At 38.2% G+C, this 19,675-nt stretch overlaps 1 protein-coding gene across 1 annotated transcript in view; it reads right to left on the reverse strand.

The window, feature by feature from the left end:
- Positions 1-18,922, reverse strand: part of LOC137261303 (peroxisomal membrane protein 4-like) — a 33,314-nt gene extending 14,392 nt beyond the window's left edge. Inside the window, exons 1-3 of the mRNA XM_067799027.1 lie at positions 18,730-18,922; positions 15,402-15,464; positions 14,125-14,323 (exon numbers count right to left, since the gene is read on the reverse strand). Coding sequence (XP_067655128.1) covers positions 14,125-14,323; positions 15,402-15,464; positions 18,730-18,824 — 357 coding nt within the window. The 5' untranslated portion in view covers positions 18,825-18,922. The remainder of the gene's footprint in view (positions 1-14,124; positions 14,324-15,401; positions 15,465-18,729) is intronic.
- Between the last annotated feature and the right edge of the window lie 753 nt (positions 18,923-19,675).

Consider the following 19,675-nt stretch of genomic DNA (forward strand, 5'->3'; position numbering starts at 1 on the left):
AGCAAAGGTGAGAGACAGGTCAGGCCCAGTCCCTTTAAGAACAAACAAAATGCCTCAAGCAAGCAACATTTGGCTGCATCACTGTATCAATGTACCTTTAATACAAAACGAAACAGCTCTTCAATACTGGTGTTCCCCTGCCTTTGGAAAGGAAATGACACCAACTTACTACTAAGCCTAAAATCCAAGTGATTACTTTAAATAGTCTTGAAAATGGCATCATTAACTGTATCAGAGTATGACAAAATCCCCGTAATCCTGCAAGGCTGGAGCCAGTTCCTGGCCCCTCAGAGTCCCGTGGCTCCCCGTGGAGCAATTAGAAGCAACTGTGGAGCTCCAACTCACTTGGCTGTTGATGAGCATGAGTAATTCCATTTGCTAGGCTCTTGGTGATGTCAATGAGTTCAAGTTTTGTAATCAACCTAACCATTTACCAATCAAATATAGTTGAGCATCTGTAATGACAGGGTGCACAATATATTTTCCATTAACTTCACATCTAAATGTCAGAAGTGAGACTGAGCATGTGTAAGAGTGACTGAGTGATGGCTGAAATAGGTGATAGATGGCTGAAGTAGGTGATAAAATGAGGATAGATGGATGACGTGGGTGATAGAGTAAGTGATAGTTGGCTGAAGTGAGTGATAGAGTGAGTGATTGATGGCTGAAGTGGGTGATAGAGTGAGTGGTCGATGGCTGAAGTGAATGGTAGATGGCTGAAGTGGGTGATAGAGTGAGTGGTCGATGGCTGAAGTGAGTGATAGATGGCTGAAGTGAGTGATAGATGGCTAAAGTGGGTGATGAAATGAGGATAGATGGCTGAAGTGGGTGATAGAGTAAGTGATAGTTGGCTGAAGTGAATGATAGATAGCTGAAGTGGGTGATAGAGTGAGGATAGATGGCTGAAGTGAATGATGGAGTGAGTGATAGTTGGCTGAAGTGAGTGATAGATGGCTGAAGTGGGTGATAAAATGAGGATAGAGGGCTGAAGTGGGTGATAGAGTAAGTGATAGTTGGCTGAAGTGAGTGATAGAGTGAGTGATCGATGGCTAAAGTGAGTGATAGAGTGAGTGATCACTGGCTGAAGTGAATGATAGATGGCTGAAGTGGGTGATAGAGTGAGGATAGATGGCTGAAGTGGGTGATAAAATGAGGATAGATGGCTGAAGTGGGTGACAGAGTAAGTGATTGTTGGATGAAGTGAGTGATCGATGGCTGAAGTGAGTGATAGAGTGAGTGATAGATGGCTGAAGTGGGTGATAGAGTGATTGATGGCTGAAGTGAATGATAGATGGCTGAAATGGGTGATAAAATGAGGATAGATGGCTGAAGTCAGTGATAGATGGCTGAAGTGGGTGATAGATGGCTGAAGTGGGTGATAAAAAGAGGATAGATGGCTGAAGTGGGTGATAGTATAAGTGATAGTTGGCTGAAGTGATTGATAGATGGCTGAAGTGGATGATAGATGGCTGAAGTAGGTGATAGAGTGGATGATGGCTGAAGTGAATGATAGATGGCTGAAGTGGGTGATAGATGGCTAAAATGGGTGATAAAATGAGGATAGATGGCTGAAGTGGGTGATAGAGTGAGTGACAGATGGCTGAAGTGGGTGATAGAGCGAGTGAGTTGCTGGGTGAGTACCTGAGTGAGTGAGTGATAGAGTGAGTTGGTGGGTGAGTAACAGTGAGTGAGTGAGTGAGTGAGTGAGTTGGTTGAAGGGAGAGTTAGTGCTAAGGTGGACGTTGGATTGAAGAGAGTCATTGTGAGAGAGATATTTAGAAGTGACTACTAGAGAGTGTTAATGGTGGAAAGAGTGACTTATTGTCCAAGTGAATAAGTGACGTCTCCAGTTAGAGAATGGGTAAGGGAGTGAGTGATTTTTTTAGATGGATGATAATTTTCAGATGGATATATATGATACAAATTGATCTAGCAGACAAAGCCATTCCTCAATCTCTTTCATGTTCTATGCTAAATGAGTACTTTTAAGTAGTCCAATCACAATCACCATGATGGACAGCTTGCACCCCACTTATCAGTGTATCGTTGTTTTGTCAGTACGAGTAATTGCTACATGTGCATGATGAACACCTGAAAATCTGTAAGCCAAACTGTTTACTCAATATAGGTCAAAACTGCTTTCGTCTGTCAAGATTTTTATCAGAGACTAAAATATCCACGAAATAAAAATTGTAAGCAACACAAAAGGGTTCCAGCTTTAGAGTTTGTATAAAAGAAATAAATCTATAAATATAATGTTCTTGAAAGTGACACCCTTGAGCCAAATGACGTCAGATGCGAAATCGGCAACTTGTATCATGAAACAATAAAAGGAAAGCACTGACGGATACCGCCACGAACATGTCCGTAAACATAACACAACTATTCAGAAATGACATCATCAAATTACACCCCATGTTTTTCCCAGCCACAATGGTATAGAAATAGTCAGAAAGTTACACAAAAAAGCCAATAGTGTAGAATCTCCCAGCGGAGAAGACAACATGAGGTTTAAGCTGCAGCTGTTAGGAGAATTCTCTGCTGGTCTTTCTAACTTAGAGAATGTGAGGAGCTGATCTACCCACAAGCCGGAATGCTAATTATACTTTTCAGTTGTAATAGATAGTGTGGGAGACATTCCCTGTGGAATCGGTAACTGTACAGTCGGAATCCTGCAATTCAATTTCACAAGCGCTTCATGCTGAAGGGTTGTTCTAACTGCATTCCGAATACCACATTGTTCATCTAATTAGTATGAATTCCTCCAAGTTGAATGTCATAATTGTAATTCCAGCTTCTGTTGCACAAGTTGAAGGTTAATGAGGTATTTCGTTGTGAGTGATGAGGCAAATCTCGCATACACGCTACCATTACTCATGAAATCAAGAATTTAGATGGATGTGACAAGGCACATCATTTTACGGCCATGCTTTGAACTTTTTAGATTCATAAACTTATAACATCAGCAAAGTTGTTTTTCCAGAAATGAGTCACTTATTATTAGAAAGAATGGATTTTGGTAAAATCAGAGTTCGATAAATGTTTGATGCATTTTCAAAGATTGGAATTTACTTAAAATGGTAAGACAGAGATAAATGGATAACTAAGGCCTTCAGAACCTTCCAAGGTTGAATGAGTGAGTGAGTTTAGTTTTACGTCGCACTCAGCAATATTCCGGCTATATGGTGGTGGTCTGTAAATATTCAAGTCAGGAGCAGACAATCACGAGCAACTATCTGGGCAACTACCAACACAACTGGGAACCTATGACATTTTTCAAACAAGTCAGCAAGCCTGCCCACAGTCGATGGAACTCTATACAATATAACATACAGTCATAGCGATCTATTGGCCCATTTTCTCTAGTACTGTTTTTTATTTAAAATGACATTTTTCAGAGTTTAACCTGGAATGGTGGTCGCCAGTTTGAAACTAGTTCCCTAAACCTGTGGAAAACTGATTTCAGAATGGCTGATGAGCATGTTGCTTGAAATTACAAAAAAACATTTTGATGTGACAGGTCATGGACGTCCTGAGAGTGAAGTACTCCAGTAGGTTTTACAAATACATATTACACTTTGAGCATGTATGTTACGCTTGGGTGTGATTCCTTTCAGCATATATTACACACTTGGAAAGAGTGCAGTTTAAGTAATACTTGGGTCAGATTTTCTAAAATATATTTTAAACTAGATGAGATCTTCTATGGGTAGGTTAAACTTGGGTGAGATTTGTACAGGGTAGGTTACACTCAGGTGAGGTTCTCTACATTTGTAAAACTAGATGAGATCTTCTACAGGGCAGATTACACCTGGTGAGATTTTCTGCAGGGTAGGTTACACTGGGGTGAAATTGTCTCTACAGTTTCAAAACTACAAAGGTTCCCACAGTCTTGCTGCAAATGCGTAAATGAAAATGTACATATGAAAGTATTTTAATGAAAACAATCTATGTTAAACAAGGTGAGGTCTTCTATAGTTAAGGTCATACTTTGTGAGATTTCCTGCAGGGTATGTTACATTTGGATGAGATTTCCTGCAGGGTATGTTACATTTGGATGAGATTTCCTGCAGGGTATGTTACATTTGGATGAGATTTCCTGCAGGATATGTTACATTTGGATGAGATTTCCTGCAGGGTATGTTACATTTGGGTGAGATTTCCTGCAGGGTATATTACATTTGGATGAGATTTCCTGCAGGGTATATTACATTTGGATGAGATTTCCTGCAGGGTATAAATATGTTACATTTGGATGAGATTTCCTGCAGGGTATATTACATTTGGATGAGATTTCCTGCAGGGTATGTTACATTTGGATGAGATTTCCTGCAGGGTATGTTACATTTGGATGAGATTTCCTGCAGGGTATGTTACATTTGGATGAGATTTCCTGCAGGGTATGTTACATTTGGATGAGATTTCCTGCAGGGTATGTTACATTTGGATGAGATTTCCTGCAGGGTATGTTACATTTGGATGAGATTTCCTGCAGGGTATGTTACATTTGGGTGAGATTTCCTGCAGGGTATGTTACATTTGGATGAGATTTCCTGCAGGGTATATTACATTTGGATGAGATTTCCTGCAGGGTATATTACATTTGGATGAGATTTCCTGCAGGGTATATTACATTTGGATGAGATTTCCTGCAGGGTATGTTACATTTGGGTGAGATTTTCTGTGAAGTTTCAAAAGTAAAACGTTCCAGACACTCTTGCTGAAGATTCTGATGAAAATATTCATCTGAAATTACTTTAATGAAACCTGAATGATAGATAAGCTGATTTTTCTAAAGGCAACATGTTAAAAAATACCAAGGATGTCATACTGGAAAGAGGCCCTTATCAATCATGCTGTTCTTTTCAAATGGCACACAAATAATACCACATTCACAAAGTCATGTTAAAATTTGCATTTCACTATAACCAAAACCTTAGCTACAAAATCAGAATTTCAATTAATTAACTACTTTTGAACAATGCTAAAAAATACAGAGCAATCAGAAAAAGATCATTTCATCTGTCAGTCCTACTCATCTTAACATAGTAAAAATGTATCAGTTATAATAATAATGTCGTTTCACGCACACCAAATCCATTTTGCCCATTTCCTCCCTAGAATATTTGGCAAGATAATCAGCCAACATAGCCTGCAATGAAATATGTATTTATAACATGCTTCATTCACTGCTAGCGAGATAATGAAGAGCAATGGCAGCAGTATAGGGAGAACTCATCACATTCTCCATGCACTCACTAACTGGGTTCATGGTGTTACAAGGACAGATATGCTGAAAGCTAAAATCAATCCAATCTTATGTTGGATCAGTTCTCTAAAAAAGTAAGCAATAATCTCTTACTCTATCGAGTCATAAAATAAATACTTGCTTGAGGAGACTGGTAGTATTATTACTGAAACACTGCCAGTTCTACATAAAATTCTAATTTGCACATTCACGTGAAATAAACATTTGACATACAGAAGATTTCCATCTCCCACACAAAGAAATGCCATCTATCAGACATTTCAGGATTTCCTATTCTCCAAATTTTTAAATCATGAAAAGAGAATTTAGTTCCAAGCAATTTTTGAAGCTAGTGCCATTAAGTTTGCAGAATAGTGTTTTTTGATCAGCTAATGTCAACTTCCTGTTAGTCTATACACTGGTCAGCCAAAACCTTGATAGGTCATTCTGACCTGACATGAAAAAGCATGCACTCAGATATGTAGGCAGTGCTACAGGGCATTAACACTAAGAGTGAGTGAGTGAGTGAGTCTAGTTTTACGCCGCACTCGGCAATATTCCAGCTATATGGCGGCGGTCTGTAAATAATCGAGTCTGGACCAGACAATCCAGTGATCAACAACATGAGCATCGATCTGCGCAATTGGGAACCGAAGACATGTGCCAACCAAGTCAGCAAGCCTGACCACCCGATCCCGTTAGTCGCCTCTTACGACAAGCATAGTCACCTTTTATGGCCAGCATGGGTTGCTGAAGGCCTATTCTACCCCATGACCTTCACGGGTCACAGTTCTAAAGATATTGATCTGTTGCAGTACTTTAGCAATAAGGAATATCACTGTTTGAAAATCTTGAATTGTTTACCTATCTTACAGAAACTTGATTTGTATCAATTTAACAGTCTTTATGCTGTCAAATGAGTGAGTTTGGTATTGCACCATACTCAGCAATATTCCAGCTATATGGCGGCGGTCTGTAAACAATCAAATCTGGACCAGGGCCCCGTTTCACAAAACTCTCGTAAGCCTAAGGTATCGTAACTTTTCTCGTAGCATTTGTACCTGGCATACTGTAACATAGGAGGTGGAAATGCTACGAGAAAAGTTAAGAGACCTTAGGCTTACGAGAGTTTTGTGAAAGGGGGCCCAGACATATGTTATATTTGAAATTTTACTTTCTTAGTAAAGTATAGATTCTAGTACTCTTGGTGAGCTCCATCCAGTGATCAACATCATGAGCATTGACATGTCAACCAAGTCAGCGAGTCTGACCTGACAATCTCAGCAGTTGCTTTTTACCAGCATGAGTTACTGAAGATACATTCGAACCTGTACTTTTACAGGTCTCACGCTGTCAGTGTCAAATCTTTCACAACATATAAAGTGCATTATACAGCTGTCCATATAGAACAACTAACTCTACAGTTGTTTCAGATTGACCTTCACTGAATTATTTCCCGTTTCTCATGGTTGTAGACAAACAGCTATAAACTGTGCATTCAGAGTCTTTTTATAACTTTTTTATTTTCCAAATCCGCCTCTCTACCCAGTACTCCACCTCTCTTAACTACCATTCTGTTTTACATTGATTTATTGTCTGAAACTGCCCAAACAAATATGTATATGGATATATGTGTTCAATTCTCTCTTTAACTTAAAGAGATAAACATGGTGGCAGTGGGGTAGCCCAGTGGTTAAAACATCATGCTGATGACCCAAGGCATAATGGTGTCCTCTGACATGACATCGGTAGTCAAATGAAATGAATCAGATCCACATAGATATTTTGACAAGAAGATTAAAAAAAATGTTAGATGTTTATAAGAAATTAGAACAATCATTTCATTAGATATTGATACCTGTTTACTATATACTGCTCGATTATCAATAAAAAAAGTAACCTCCATCAACCTTGCAAAAAAGTATCTGAGCGAAATGAGTACCTTTCACGCCACAAGCGAGAGGAGACATATTTAAGCATTGATACACACCAAAACAGCACCTAGAATATAGTTTAGAAGCATCCTATGAACAAATACCAAACTTTATCGCAAAAGAGCAAATTAAAACCATTTTCTGTCACAAAAGTTGAAGTATCACATTATCTATAACACCATTTTGGATCAAGTCATGTGACTATAACCATCTAGTGCCTAACAGGCAGCTTGGGTTATCAGGAGTAATAATAATCAGTGTGTTATAGCTTTGAGCATGCTTTGGAGATAAGCAGATTATAGGACTTCTCAATATTATCATTACTAATTTACATGTTTCCCCTGTCGTTGATATTTCTGATTATCAATTATTCTAGTTAGCCATACATTTTATTGTATGACCCACTGTCCCTACCATCCAACATCCCTACATTGACATAAGGCTGAAGGAGTTGTCTCCCATACTCAATATGGTCTTGCTCATAGTGGATCGTTAATTTTCACATATGGTTAGTTCCTTTGAAAATAACATCAAACAGTCCAAGCAAATTATTTTCATTTTTCATGAACTTTTAGCATTTTACATTTTGGTGGTACAGCATGTGGTTAATTTCGACTGATTTGACAAACATTACACATCCATATCATGCTAGCCACTTGTGAAGTCACAGGTTAGAATTGGCCTTCAGAAACCATCCTTGTTAGGAGAGGTGACTGGCAGAATTGGGTGTTCAGGCTCAATGACTTAGTTAACACATGCCGTTCAGTTCCCATTTTTGCTGATCGATGGTCATGCTGTTGATCTGTGGACTGTCTGGTCCAGACTTGAATTGATTTACAGACCACTGCCATACGAGGGCTGGTCAAAAAGTTCTAGGCCTACATAACTTCTAGATTGGTGACACCAACTAATCTTAGGAGTGTTGTTGGACAGTGTTCTTCATCAGCATTTCCAGTTATTTTACTCAAATAAGATCAAAGAGTTCCAAAGCAACAGGTCCTTGAAGCATACAGGGGTATACATACCTTCACAATGGGAATTGGCTAAAATCTCACAATTGATGGTTCATTACAACTCACCAATCATAAAAAATAACCGGTTAGCATAATTTATCAAATTTTCCTGGTAATGTTTGTTAAGGCCAGACTAACTATATTTCCTGTTGTAAAAAATATATATTAATTTTCCCTGCTCAAAAACTAAAATTCTCATGTTTTTATTGGCTAAAAATGTAAACTCACAAGAATATACTTTTTAGGTTGTTTCTTTTTACCCGTATTCATTTCATAAACTGCAAAAAGTAAAATACTTTGAGCATAATAATTTGATTGGAAATTGTATTTTTTTTTTTTTTTTTTTCCAGCCTGAATTTAGGTTTTCAGAGGACAAAAGTCCGTAAAACAAGAAAAAAAACTGGTCTGACCTAATGTACAAACAAAAAAAAAGAAAAGAAAAAACCCATGTGGTTCCTTCCTGTATTTTGCAAATTGCACAAATACATTTGCAAATGTTACATCTTTAAAGGATGACTGGTAAGAGTGGCCCATAAATTTTGGAGACTGAGATTAATCCAAATCCAACAGACAATAGCAACCTTGTGATACATATTGCTGAAGCAAATGTGTGTTTCAAATTTTATTATTTTTTTTTTTTGTTCGATTATGAGAAAACATTATCAATTGCTTGGTCAATTTTTGATCACTTTAATTAATCTGACCACTACTAATAAGAACCAAATACTAAACTATATACCTTCACAACAGGACCCGTGAAGGTGCGGCGTAGAGTAGGCCTTCAGCAGCTCATGCTTAGCCATAAAAGGTGTAATAACAGTCGATAACATACACACTTAAAAAGATATGTGAAGTCAGGGAAAACTACATATTTTTCTTTTCACAGGTTATTCATAAACTGTTGCTTTTTTAAAAATATTTTTAGTTAACATGGCTTCATATGTTTTTTCAAATAATAAAACCAAAAATGTTTGACCTTTCTGGTCCAGACTTTCACTGAGATGGATTACACCTTTCCACCAAGAAAGCCAAGGAGTATTCTGTAAGTTCTGTATTCTATAACCCTTTCCAGCACATTCTACTACACTATGTTGGTTCCATTCACTTTTGTGCATGACACCATGGTGGCAACAAGCCACCTGTCACTGTCTTATGGCGTGCTACACACATGGAATCAAACCATCAAGATCAACCATTCACCCACACCTCAGTTTGATTCAACTTTTGATACTGGATCATCTATTCGATCATTTTAGATTTGATTCTTCATACAAGCAAAAACATCATCTTTCATTTAACTCTCAGAGTTTGCTTTTCTAGTATGATTGGATAATTAGCCTGGTGTCAGCCAAACATGTATTGCCTTATTTAAATGCTCAAAACTGCTCAAGTCAAAATTAGGTTTGGCTGTGTGGAAATAATTCACATAGGGATTCAAATATCGAATCAAAATTGTGACGATGGACCTATCATTATTGAAAATTGAAAGTAAGGTGACAGATTAGATTTTTGATGAGTTGAACTGAATCATTGTAGCCCTACTGAACATGTAGTAGGCCAAGGGTATGTTAAAAGGTTAAGGATGTGTGTGTCCCCATTGGGATCAAATGGTTATATTCGGTGATCCTCCATAGATTGTTCATAAGTGCAACTCTTAATTCACAACCAACAGAACAGAATATTCATTCATTTGAATTTGTTTATTATTTATGAATATATCAAAGCAAGATAATAGTAAACGCAAAAATATTTCCTTTCACAGTAACATGGCCAATGGTCATTCACGTGACAAAATAACACTGTCAGCAGGAGAAAAACATGACAGATTATTGTGTTAACGTTTGACTGAATATCACAAATAATGATATAGAGAACAGGCACAATCTGGGTGTCTTTTCTCAAAGGTGTCCTTGCTAGAAAGATGCTAACTTGATAGGGCAGGAGTTAGGACATGCTACTGTTTGGGTAAGAAGTACTCTTGAAACGATCATATCCCTGTCCTAACTTGAGCTACCGATCCTAGCTTGGATAGCAAGTTCTTTAGTAGGTGATGTAGAAAAAGACTTCATTAAGTTGGGGATTCATCTAAATATTACCCATAATTTATTGCATGAAAACCATACATATAAGATCAACTACAATCTCGTTTACACGATAAATGGACATACTAGAAATGATACTAAAAAGTTTTAAAGCGTTGAAATTCAGCTTTTCATGGACTTACTTGAGCAAGAAGAAATTATAATCAGTTATAGTAATAATCAAAATTCATATCTTGCATAAGAAAAATACAGTGAAACTCGTACTCAAATAGACTTAAAATATTTAACAAGATTTACATATTGTCATATGTTAATATGGCAGACAAAGAATAGGTAAGAACTGAATAAATCTTCTTTGTAGATCTAAAGACTATGAGTGTTGCATCAAGTATGTCTATTCATCACTGATGCGCAGTGGAATTGAAAAGTTGTGTGTACTATTTGGGGAACAAAACGTGATTCTCTTGGCTATAACTGTATGAAATACAGACAAACATGGGGAACTAAACGTGAATCTCTTATAATGGGGAAAGAAACTTAATATGAAACTTTAAATTCTATTATCTATACTATCTATCAGAATTCCAAGATTGCTGCACTGTTACAGCTACATATGGGCTACTTCTAATTTCATGAACTGTCTGTTCAAAATTCTATTTAACTATATAACTGCATCCTACCTGGACAAGCTAATACAATCGTGACGAACAGTCACCTTACTCAAACAATCCTGTACAACACACTGATCGATTCGTCAGTGTCCCACGTGGTCACGATCATGTGGTCTGCTCGCACGTGAAAAAGCATGCTTCTCTGTGACCAGCGAAACATGGTGCGTTTGTGCGATCCGTCCATATGTTTGGCCTCCAGACCAATCACAGATAAATTGACAATACATACCAGTACTCAAAAAACTCTTCTTAACTCATAAAAAACGTGTGATGGAGTAAATTCAAATGTAATTTAGACGGGTAATTTGTGAACCACACTATGTTGATTTCCACTAAGATGGACTTAGAACAAGTCAAAACCTATCCTAGCATTTGTCCTTAGGATATCCTAGTGCTAGGATACTTTTTGAGAATAAGGTAGGACACCTATCGTAGACCCAAGGATCAAGGTTAGGATATCCTCAGGCTAGTATTTTTCGAGAATAGGGGCCCAGGTTCTTGAACAATTTCTGTTATTATTCATATGATTTTACATCAATAAAACTTGTAACGTAATGAAGTGAAAGTACTGCAATACATGAGAGGTAAATCAGTGTATTGCACTGTGAGCCTTGCATCACTTTCAACTACAGTGTTATCATATTGCAACACAATCTGCCTCTTGGTATTACAGAAGTGGTGGGACAGCCTTATTCCAGCATCATCATGGCAAGGGACACCCAAAATGGGTCGTGTGGGGGAATGAACCCGGATCTGAATCATGACGGGCGAACGCTTTCCCACTGTCCCACTGCCACTAGACAGAGCACATGGGTAGTCTCTTAAAGGGTAAAAGATCAGTGCCAATGTAGTGGCCACAAAATTTCCACGTCCCATGCTGGGATTCGAACCATGGACCTGATGATCCGAAGCCGGACGCCTTGTCCACATGACCAAAAGAGGTTAACCCCGTCAGCAAGCCGACAACGTAAGGATGTCATCTGTGGGATGACTCCACACCCTGCTACAATCATGGCAAGGGACACCAAAAATGGGGTGTGTGGGGAACTGAAACCAGATCTGAGGCATGGCGAGCAAACGCTTTTCCCACTAGGCTGTCACACCGCCACTATACAGAGTAGATGGGCAGTCTCCTAAAGGTTAAAAAAAACAACTCCCATCTTCATTATATTCATGACAAAAAAATGTACAAGTGAGGACCGCTCACATACACCCGCTTTCTACTTTGGAACAAAGAAATGAAATTCTGATAAGCTTTAAAACAACAATAGGCACTTCTGTGGTTATTATCAACTTGTGTGCTACATTTGGTGAACCTAGCATGCATAGTTTCTGTGATATGCTCGAGACAATATAACCATCAAACACATTGCACTAAGTTGAGTTTCCATAGAAACAACAAAAAATATAATTCTGATATGATGTAGAATAGCAAAATGCACCTCTGATGGCCATGATTAACATGTGTGTTAAATTGGGTGAACCTAGCATATAAACTTTTAGAGATGTGCACTGGACAAAAACGGAAGTACAGAATGAATGCTGTATATACCCCAGCTGGGATATAAATATGCATGAATAACACTGAATGTTAATTGTTCATACCGAATACTACAAAACTATCATATTCTCATGTTTCAAGAGCAATGAATGTTTCATTAGTGAATAGGTTATAAACAGAAGGTCGCATGCTTTTCGTCCACATGGTCTTGTATATTACACCATTTGGAAACAAAGGACAACAGAACAGAGACACTGCCTGAAGTTAAGGGTGACTATAACATACTAGTAGCAGTTTGTAATATAGCATAGATAAGGTAGTGGTGGTTGGATCATCAAAAATAATCGAAAATCAATTGAAAGAAGGTTTAAGAATAATTCTTGATTGTTAAACACATATTTTCCATTAATCAGAATTTGGTTGTTTTAGTGTAACACACACCGAAGTAAACTAATCAATAAATTTGATGAACATTCACAAACACACGTATGCTCAACAGAGTAAAGTTATGCACACTGTAAAATTTAACCACCTTCTTTTTATTCCAATTCCAGTGCCTTTCTTACATGTGTGGATTTCACTACACAACAGTATCAGTAATAAAAAAAAATTGATTAGAAAAAAAAGGGAAAACCCTTAAAATTGGTGATTACATTAAAAATGTATATATTTCGATTATAATCAATGATCATTCACCATATGTCCTCTGGTAATAGATAAAGGATTTGGTTTCCGATTACCTACACTATTTAGAGGTAGAAATGGCAGAAACATCAGTTTGATATGATTGGCTAGAACAGTTGACAGACTGATGGACTGACTGACTGATTGCTCAGGTTTCAGGTTGACCACACAGTGCACTCTGTCTAAATTGGACCGGCTTGGGGCTGACTAAAAAGTCTCAATTAGACAGCAGTCCGAGTTACGCAGAATTTTCCTATATTGATGCCTGATCATCTCAATAATATGCCCATCTCAGTTACAGTTTGCAAATTATTGTTAATTGCATCAAAGATTAATGAGCATTCACCACCAGACAAAATACACAAACCAATCAACGGGGTGTTTATTCAAGGTTTATTGGCCAAGCGGACTTACTGCTCAGTTAAAATAGACAAAGTACCCAAACCATTCAAAGGATTGTTCATTCGAGGTTTATTGGTCAAGCAGACTTCCTGCTCAGTCCCGATTATAAGCAATAGTGAGTGAGTGAGTGAGTGAGTTTAGTTTTACGCCGCACTCAGCAATATTACAGCTATATGGTGGCGGTCTGTAAATAATCGAGTCTGGACCAGACTATCCAGTGATCAACAACATGAGCATCGATCTGCGCAATTGGGAACCGATGACATGTGTCCACCAAGTCAGCGAGCCTGACCACCCGATCCCGTTAGTCGCCTCTTACGACAAGCTGAGTCGCCTTTTATGGCAAGCATGGGTTGCTGAAGGCCTATTTTACCCTGGGACCTTCACGGGTTGATTATAAGCAATAGTTTTACATGCAACTACTTTATCAGGCCTACACTTTGGTCTGAAATCCGAAATAATGAGAGTCCGAGATATATAGCTTTTTCACTATGACAAGAAAGAAGGATTATGTTAGGACCGTAAGTTTAGTCCTGTTTATACACCAATACGAGAAAGAAGAGTCCGAGTTGGACAGAGTGAATTGTATATATCTGTCAGGGAATTATACAACTGTATCACCATCTTACTTGTTCGTTGACTTTGTTGTATCTGCCGAACACCAGGTATCCAATGATAAAAGCTGATATAAAGGAGTGGTGCTGTGACTTCTGTGTCTCCACCCACTTCATGCCTGTGGTCAGCGTCTTGTAGCCCAGCACAAATAGACCCAGGTTCCTTGAATGTGTGTACGTTGCCTCTAGTATAGACCGGAACTGATCATACAGCCTGTCAACATGATGGAGGGCTTGAAATTAATTATAAAACAATCATTGAGTCTGTCCGACTAGTATTCAATGTTTTGGTACCAATGGGCAATCAGTGAATGAATATTGTCTAAGGCTCTGTTCCAGCTACATCACACCTGGGGTGAGTGAGTGAGTGAGTGAGTTATAGGTACCTACAAACACAACTAATGTGAACTAGGCTTTGAACGCCAATGTCCCCTGAATCTGGACCAGACCAACCATTCACTAAGAGTTCAAGCAAATGACCCACACCAATGACTCAGTCTATCTCCAGTGATCCAAGTCACTGACTCCAATGATCAATATCATGGCAAAGGCCTTCCATATAGTACCATGGAGAATATAACTCAGGACTTCAGTGTGACAAGGGAAAATTAATTTTTAATAATATTTCCTTATTTGTGAAAAATTATGGCAGGCAAATCCAAAAAGCAAGAAAGAAAATTGGTTTGGCCTCATATATATTAACAGCAGCTGCTGCAGACATCAGCTTTTGAGCAAGCCTACATAAATCCCTGACTCAGTGTGTTCTAAAGTGTAAATTATAGAAGAGTTGATAACTTATTAACAATTATTAACCACAAGCCATACCGTTAACAAGATCATATGTTCAATTACTGTAATAGACATGAAATATTTAACCTTAGTCCAGGGGCCCAGGGGTAGCACAGTGGCTAAAGTGTTTTCTTGTCACACTGAACACATGGGTTCTATTCCCCATGTGAAGACAATGTGTGTGGCCCATTTCTGGTCATTCTCAATATCTCCTGAGTATATGTTCCGATAAATCTCCACTATACCCTGGATGCATCTACAGCTTCAGTTGTAACAGCAGCTTAGCTGATTGGCTACTGTAAGAATGTGGAGCCAGCAAAGGTAGGTAATAAAATTATCGTGCAGAGCCATAGATGCATCCAGGGTATAGAGGAGATTTATCAGAATGTATACCCTGTAGATACTGAGAGTGATTTCAGGTGTTCGCTGCTGTGATATTGCAGGAATGTTGCTAAAAGCAGCATAAAACCATACTCACTTACTAATCTTTATTCACATCTTACCTTCCTCCCTTGAAAAGAAACGTCATGACCAGGGCATGTGGAAATCTGACTTTGGCGCCATATCTGAAAATATAAAGTAGTATGAAATACATGCCTTCAGTCTGCATACAACAGCCTTGTATGGCCAGAAGAAATAACTTTTTTGTTTACCATTAAGGGTTTTTAGTTTGAATTGAAACTTTTTTGCTGAATCGTTATAAGTTAAAATTATTTATAAACAATACTGAGCATGATTGAGTGAATCTGATCTGTTTCATATTCTGTTGGTTTTGTTTATATATTGTTCAGCACAACATTTATCCAAATTTCAGCATTATCAAAAGGGTCTGTACATAATCAGGATGGGACCAGACAATCCAATGATAATATCATGAACAATGTGCCACATTACAAGGGTACAATGACATACTATTACTAGTATCAGGTTGGAAATAACTTTAAAATTGCTAGTGTATTCCTGTACAGTGGCACACGTAAATCCATTTGCTCTGATAATTTTTTTCACTAAACCAACTGATTTTCTTGTTCATTTTTTAATAAACAGCATAACTGACACTGGAAAGCTAACAGGGCACTGGTAGAACATTATGTACCAATTTGCTTACCTGACAGAAAAAACAACACAGGACTGGGACATTGGGCAATGGGTTATTTCCACCCATGACTATAAACCGAATTTACTGAACCTGACAGATTGACTCACTGATACACTGTACCATTCAATACAATGGACATATGCTCATGGAGACTCATTCTGACCTGGCATACCCACGTTTTGACACCCTTTATGATCAGGACATCTTGCAGGGGACCTGTTTTACCCCCAGAATCCCCACACTTTGTGGCCTTTCACAATCTGAATATCTTCGTGGGGGTTCATTCCAAAGCGGAATCCCAACATTTGGCCACCTCAGGCAACTAGGAAAACTTGCTGCTGACCTTTTTCATACAAAAATCCCCATATCCAGCTGCCCTTCATGACAACGTTTATGAATAACGTCTGACCCTCGGACAAATCTGGCAGATTCGGAGACAGTCCAGTGGAAGTGTACAATCCCCATACTTAGCGGCTCTTTACATTACAGCATTCAAGAATAATGTCTGACCCTTGGACAAATTTGGCAGATTTGCCAATGGTCCAGTAGAAGTGTACGATCTACCGGACACATATTTCACAATGATTTTAACTGAGGTTGTTGTATGCGACATGTGACACCTGTAAATTTCATGTGTATTTAGTCGACATCAATTCAGTAAAGCATGTCTCTGACTTTCGCACCGTAGGTTTATCTCCACTCTACCATGACCCATCAATATCCTGTTGTCATGCGTAAGTCCACAAACTTTCAGGGTGAAATTTAAACTTACCAGTATCTTAAACGTAGTATTTTTGTCATTTTAAATTTCGGCTACATTTTCCTACAATCACCAGCAGCTGAGGGGATGGTGTAAATCCAGCTAGGGGCCATGCAGGTTGCTAAAGTAACGCAAATCCCCTTGGTTCCTAGTATGGTGATCTACCTTCAGTTGTTGGTGATCTATAGCCTACTTTTATATTATGTATTGTCCAAATTGTGCTGTAGTTTTAACTTCATATGCTAGTTTTAGACTCGAATTGTGAGACTCTAGTTATTTTACCGTACTTTGATGACTGGTTTTATAATATCTACATGTTCTGTATAATCATGTTTATTCTCATCACAAAATATGGCTGAAATATTGCCGACATGACGTTAAATTATAACTCACTCACTCACCCTGTTGTCATGATCCACCATCATTGTAGTCAAACGGAAGTAGTTCTCATGATAAGATTTGTTAATGCATTGTGAAGTAGCCCTAAAGTCATATGAGCGTCAATCCAGAATTGTTGGCTGGTTCTTCTGAACAACCAACCTTAATCTAGTATTTCCTTGATTCATGAAATTGTACTTGTTATCAGAACAATGTCTAGGGCTGAACAGAGAATAATTATCTGTCATCAACACTGTCTTAATTTGTTGCACAATTACAAAAAAGACATGATAGAGATAAAGAAATTGACGAGTGTAACTGGCAACCATGCTGGAAAATGATTGTCACTGTCTAATCTGGCATGCTGTCCAAACTAGCATTTTACTCCAGTCCTGTGGGTGCCAGTTTAGACAAGTTTCCCTGTACAGTAGGGTAGTGGTTAGCACGCTGGCTTCTCATGCCAAAAGCAAGGTTTGAATCCTAGTGGGGACACCAAAAATGTAATTGTGACCTGGATCTCATACTGTATTGTGTCCCTGGGAAAGGCACTTTGTCCACATTGCACTCAGTCCAATCAACTCTTTAACCTGGGTACCTGAGAAGCGGACGTACCTTCACCTGCTTAGCTCATTTTAGGCTAATTTTAGTGACACAACCGTTTAAATATATGTTAGAACTGATCCCCAGCAAACTCATGTTAGGTGTATGAGGCAACAAACAGGATGTAGTCAGCTGACTTACTCACTTGGTTGATACATGCCATGTGATGTCTGTCTGGTCTAGATACCATTAATTCCAGCTTGTTGTCATTTTACCCCAATATTTGAGTTTGCACATTAAACCACAACTAAATAAAGTCCCCAGAGAAACACTGCTCCAGCAAATAATGAATTTATAACAATCTTATGGTTTCTTTATTTACATTAAGGGCTTGGTAAGATAAGGTTCAGATCAGAATGCACATGTATATCTTTGCTAACTTTTATGGTGAAGAGTCACCTTGATAGGTTTTTTGTCCCCAGCTCAGAGAGATATGTTGTACTGTGTTTATAATAAAGAGATTATGCTTGGGATATTACTTCCAATATGAAGCTATGATGGCAAATTATTCCTGGGTATCGTTTCAAAATAGAATGGCTCGAGATTGATGTATTGTATATCCTGTTGTAAGACTGAAACAATGTTCACAATTGTTCCGTATTGGAAATATTTTAATATCTCTATCGATAACAACAATGTCAACTTTATTACATAAAATGTAACTAACCACACCTTTGTCGTTCAAAAATTGATATGCATGTGATATATAATTTATGTCATATCTTCAAGGGACTTATATATATTGTTTATGAAGATATTGCAACAAGCCGGCAACTGAGCATAGTTGCATTGAAATGGTTTGGACTTTGGACTCAGTCGATTTTATCCAAACAAGCCGTTACCAGAACTGACAGTGACAAGATATACCATTATCAGCATCATCTGCTTACGTCTCAAATGGTCGCAACAAACCTTCGTCCAATGGCGTTCGAAATACAATTTCCTTGATAAATACTAAAAGCGTTTAAATACTAAAGGCGTGTAAATTACTCACACAACTCCATTTCTGAACCCTTTGAGTAAAGCCAACAAAGGTTTATACTGCCCTGACGCTAGCAGACGATTAATGCTTTCCATGGAGGCAGCCATTTTGAAATATCATTCGATGTAAACTCCAAACAGCTACCCTACCGACGTCAAGCTTCTTACAGCGACATGCTTTTAACGAGATCTCTCGTCTCTTCAATGCCAATGAAACTCCTACGCAGTGCCTAGCTATGAGTTCGCGTGACCGACTTATATCACAGAACTCTGCACAGTGTCGGTCACTTCCTGAATGTTGCGGTGCCCATAAAAACCGGTATCTCTTGAACGAAATACAAATATGAACGGAATGTGATATATATAAATTCATTTCGTTCAGTATAACTGTCAACATCTTTCCCATAATGCAAGTGCTGTGATTTCGAGGCACGTTTTTAATGACTAATGCCTACCTTCAGAATGTAAATAGTAGGAAACAAACCCATTTTAATTGAAAAGCAGCCCCAGGGAGACTAGACTGTTACATAGGGATTTAGACTATTACAACTAGAGGGAATCTAAACTTGCTTCATTTAAGGCTTTAGCATTGCAGAGAAGGCATGGCAGCAGAGACCATATAATATCTATTATATGGTCTCTGATGGCAGTAGGAAAAGTAACGTGACTGTGGGGCAGACTAGTTTTCAGCAAGAAAATGTCGGTACATGAATGCCCTACTGCTCAAAGAAATTCAAGAAACTCGCATTGTTACAATTTATGCTGAGCAAGTAGCTGAAATATTGTATCTTGTATTCCCTCGAAGTCTTATATATCCGTTTTAAACTGATGTTAACGCTGTATAATAAACTGTCTTAATTAGAAGTAACGTAATTATTTAAGAAAGTTGTGGATCATAGAATTATCTGAATAAAAACAATTTAAATTGCATGAGATTGGCATAATTGAATTGACCGCTT

This window comes from Haliotis asinina, chromosome 14, assembly GCF_037392515.1.
Source record: "Haliotis asinina isolate JCU_RB_2024 chromosome 14, JCU_Hal_asi_v2, whole genome shotgun sequence".
Classification (NCBI taxonomy): Eukaryota; Metazoa; Mollusca; class Gastropoda; order Lepetellida; family Haliotidae; genus Haliotis; species Haliotis asinina.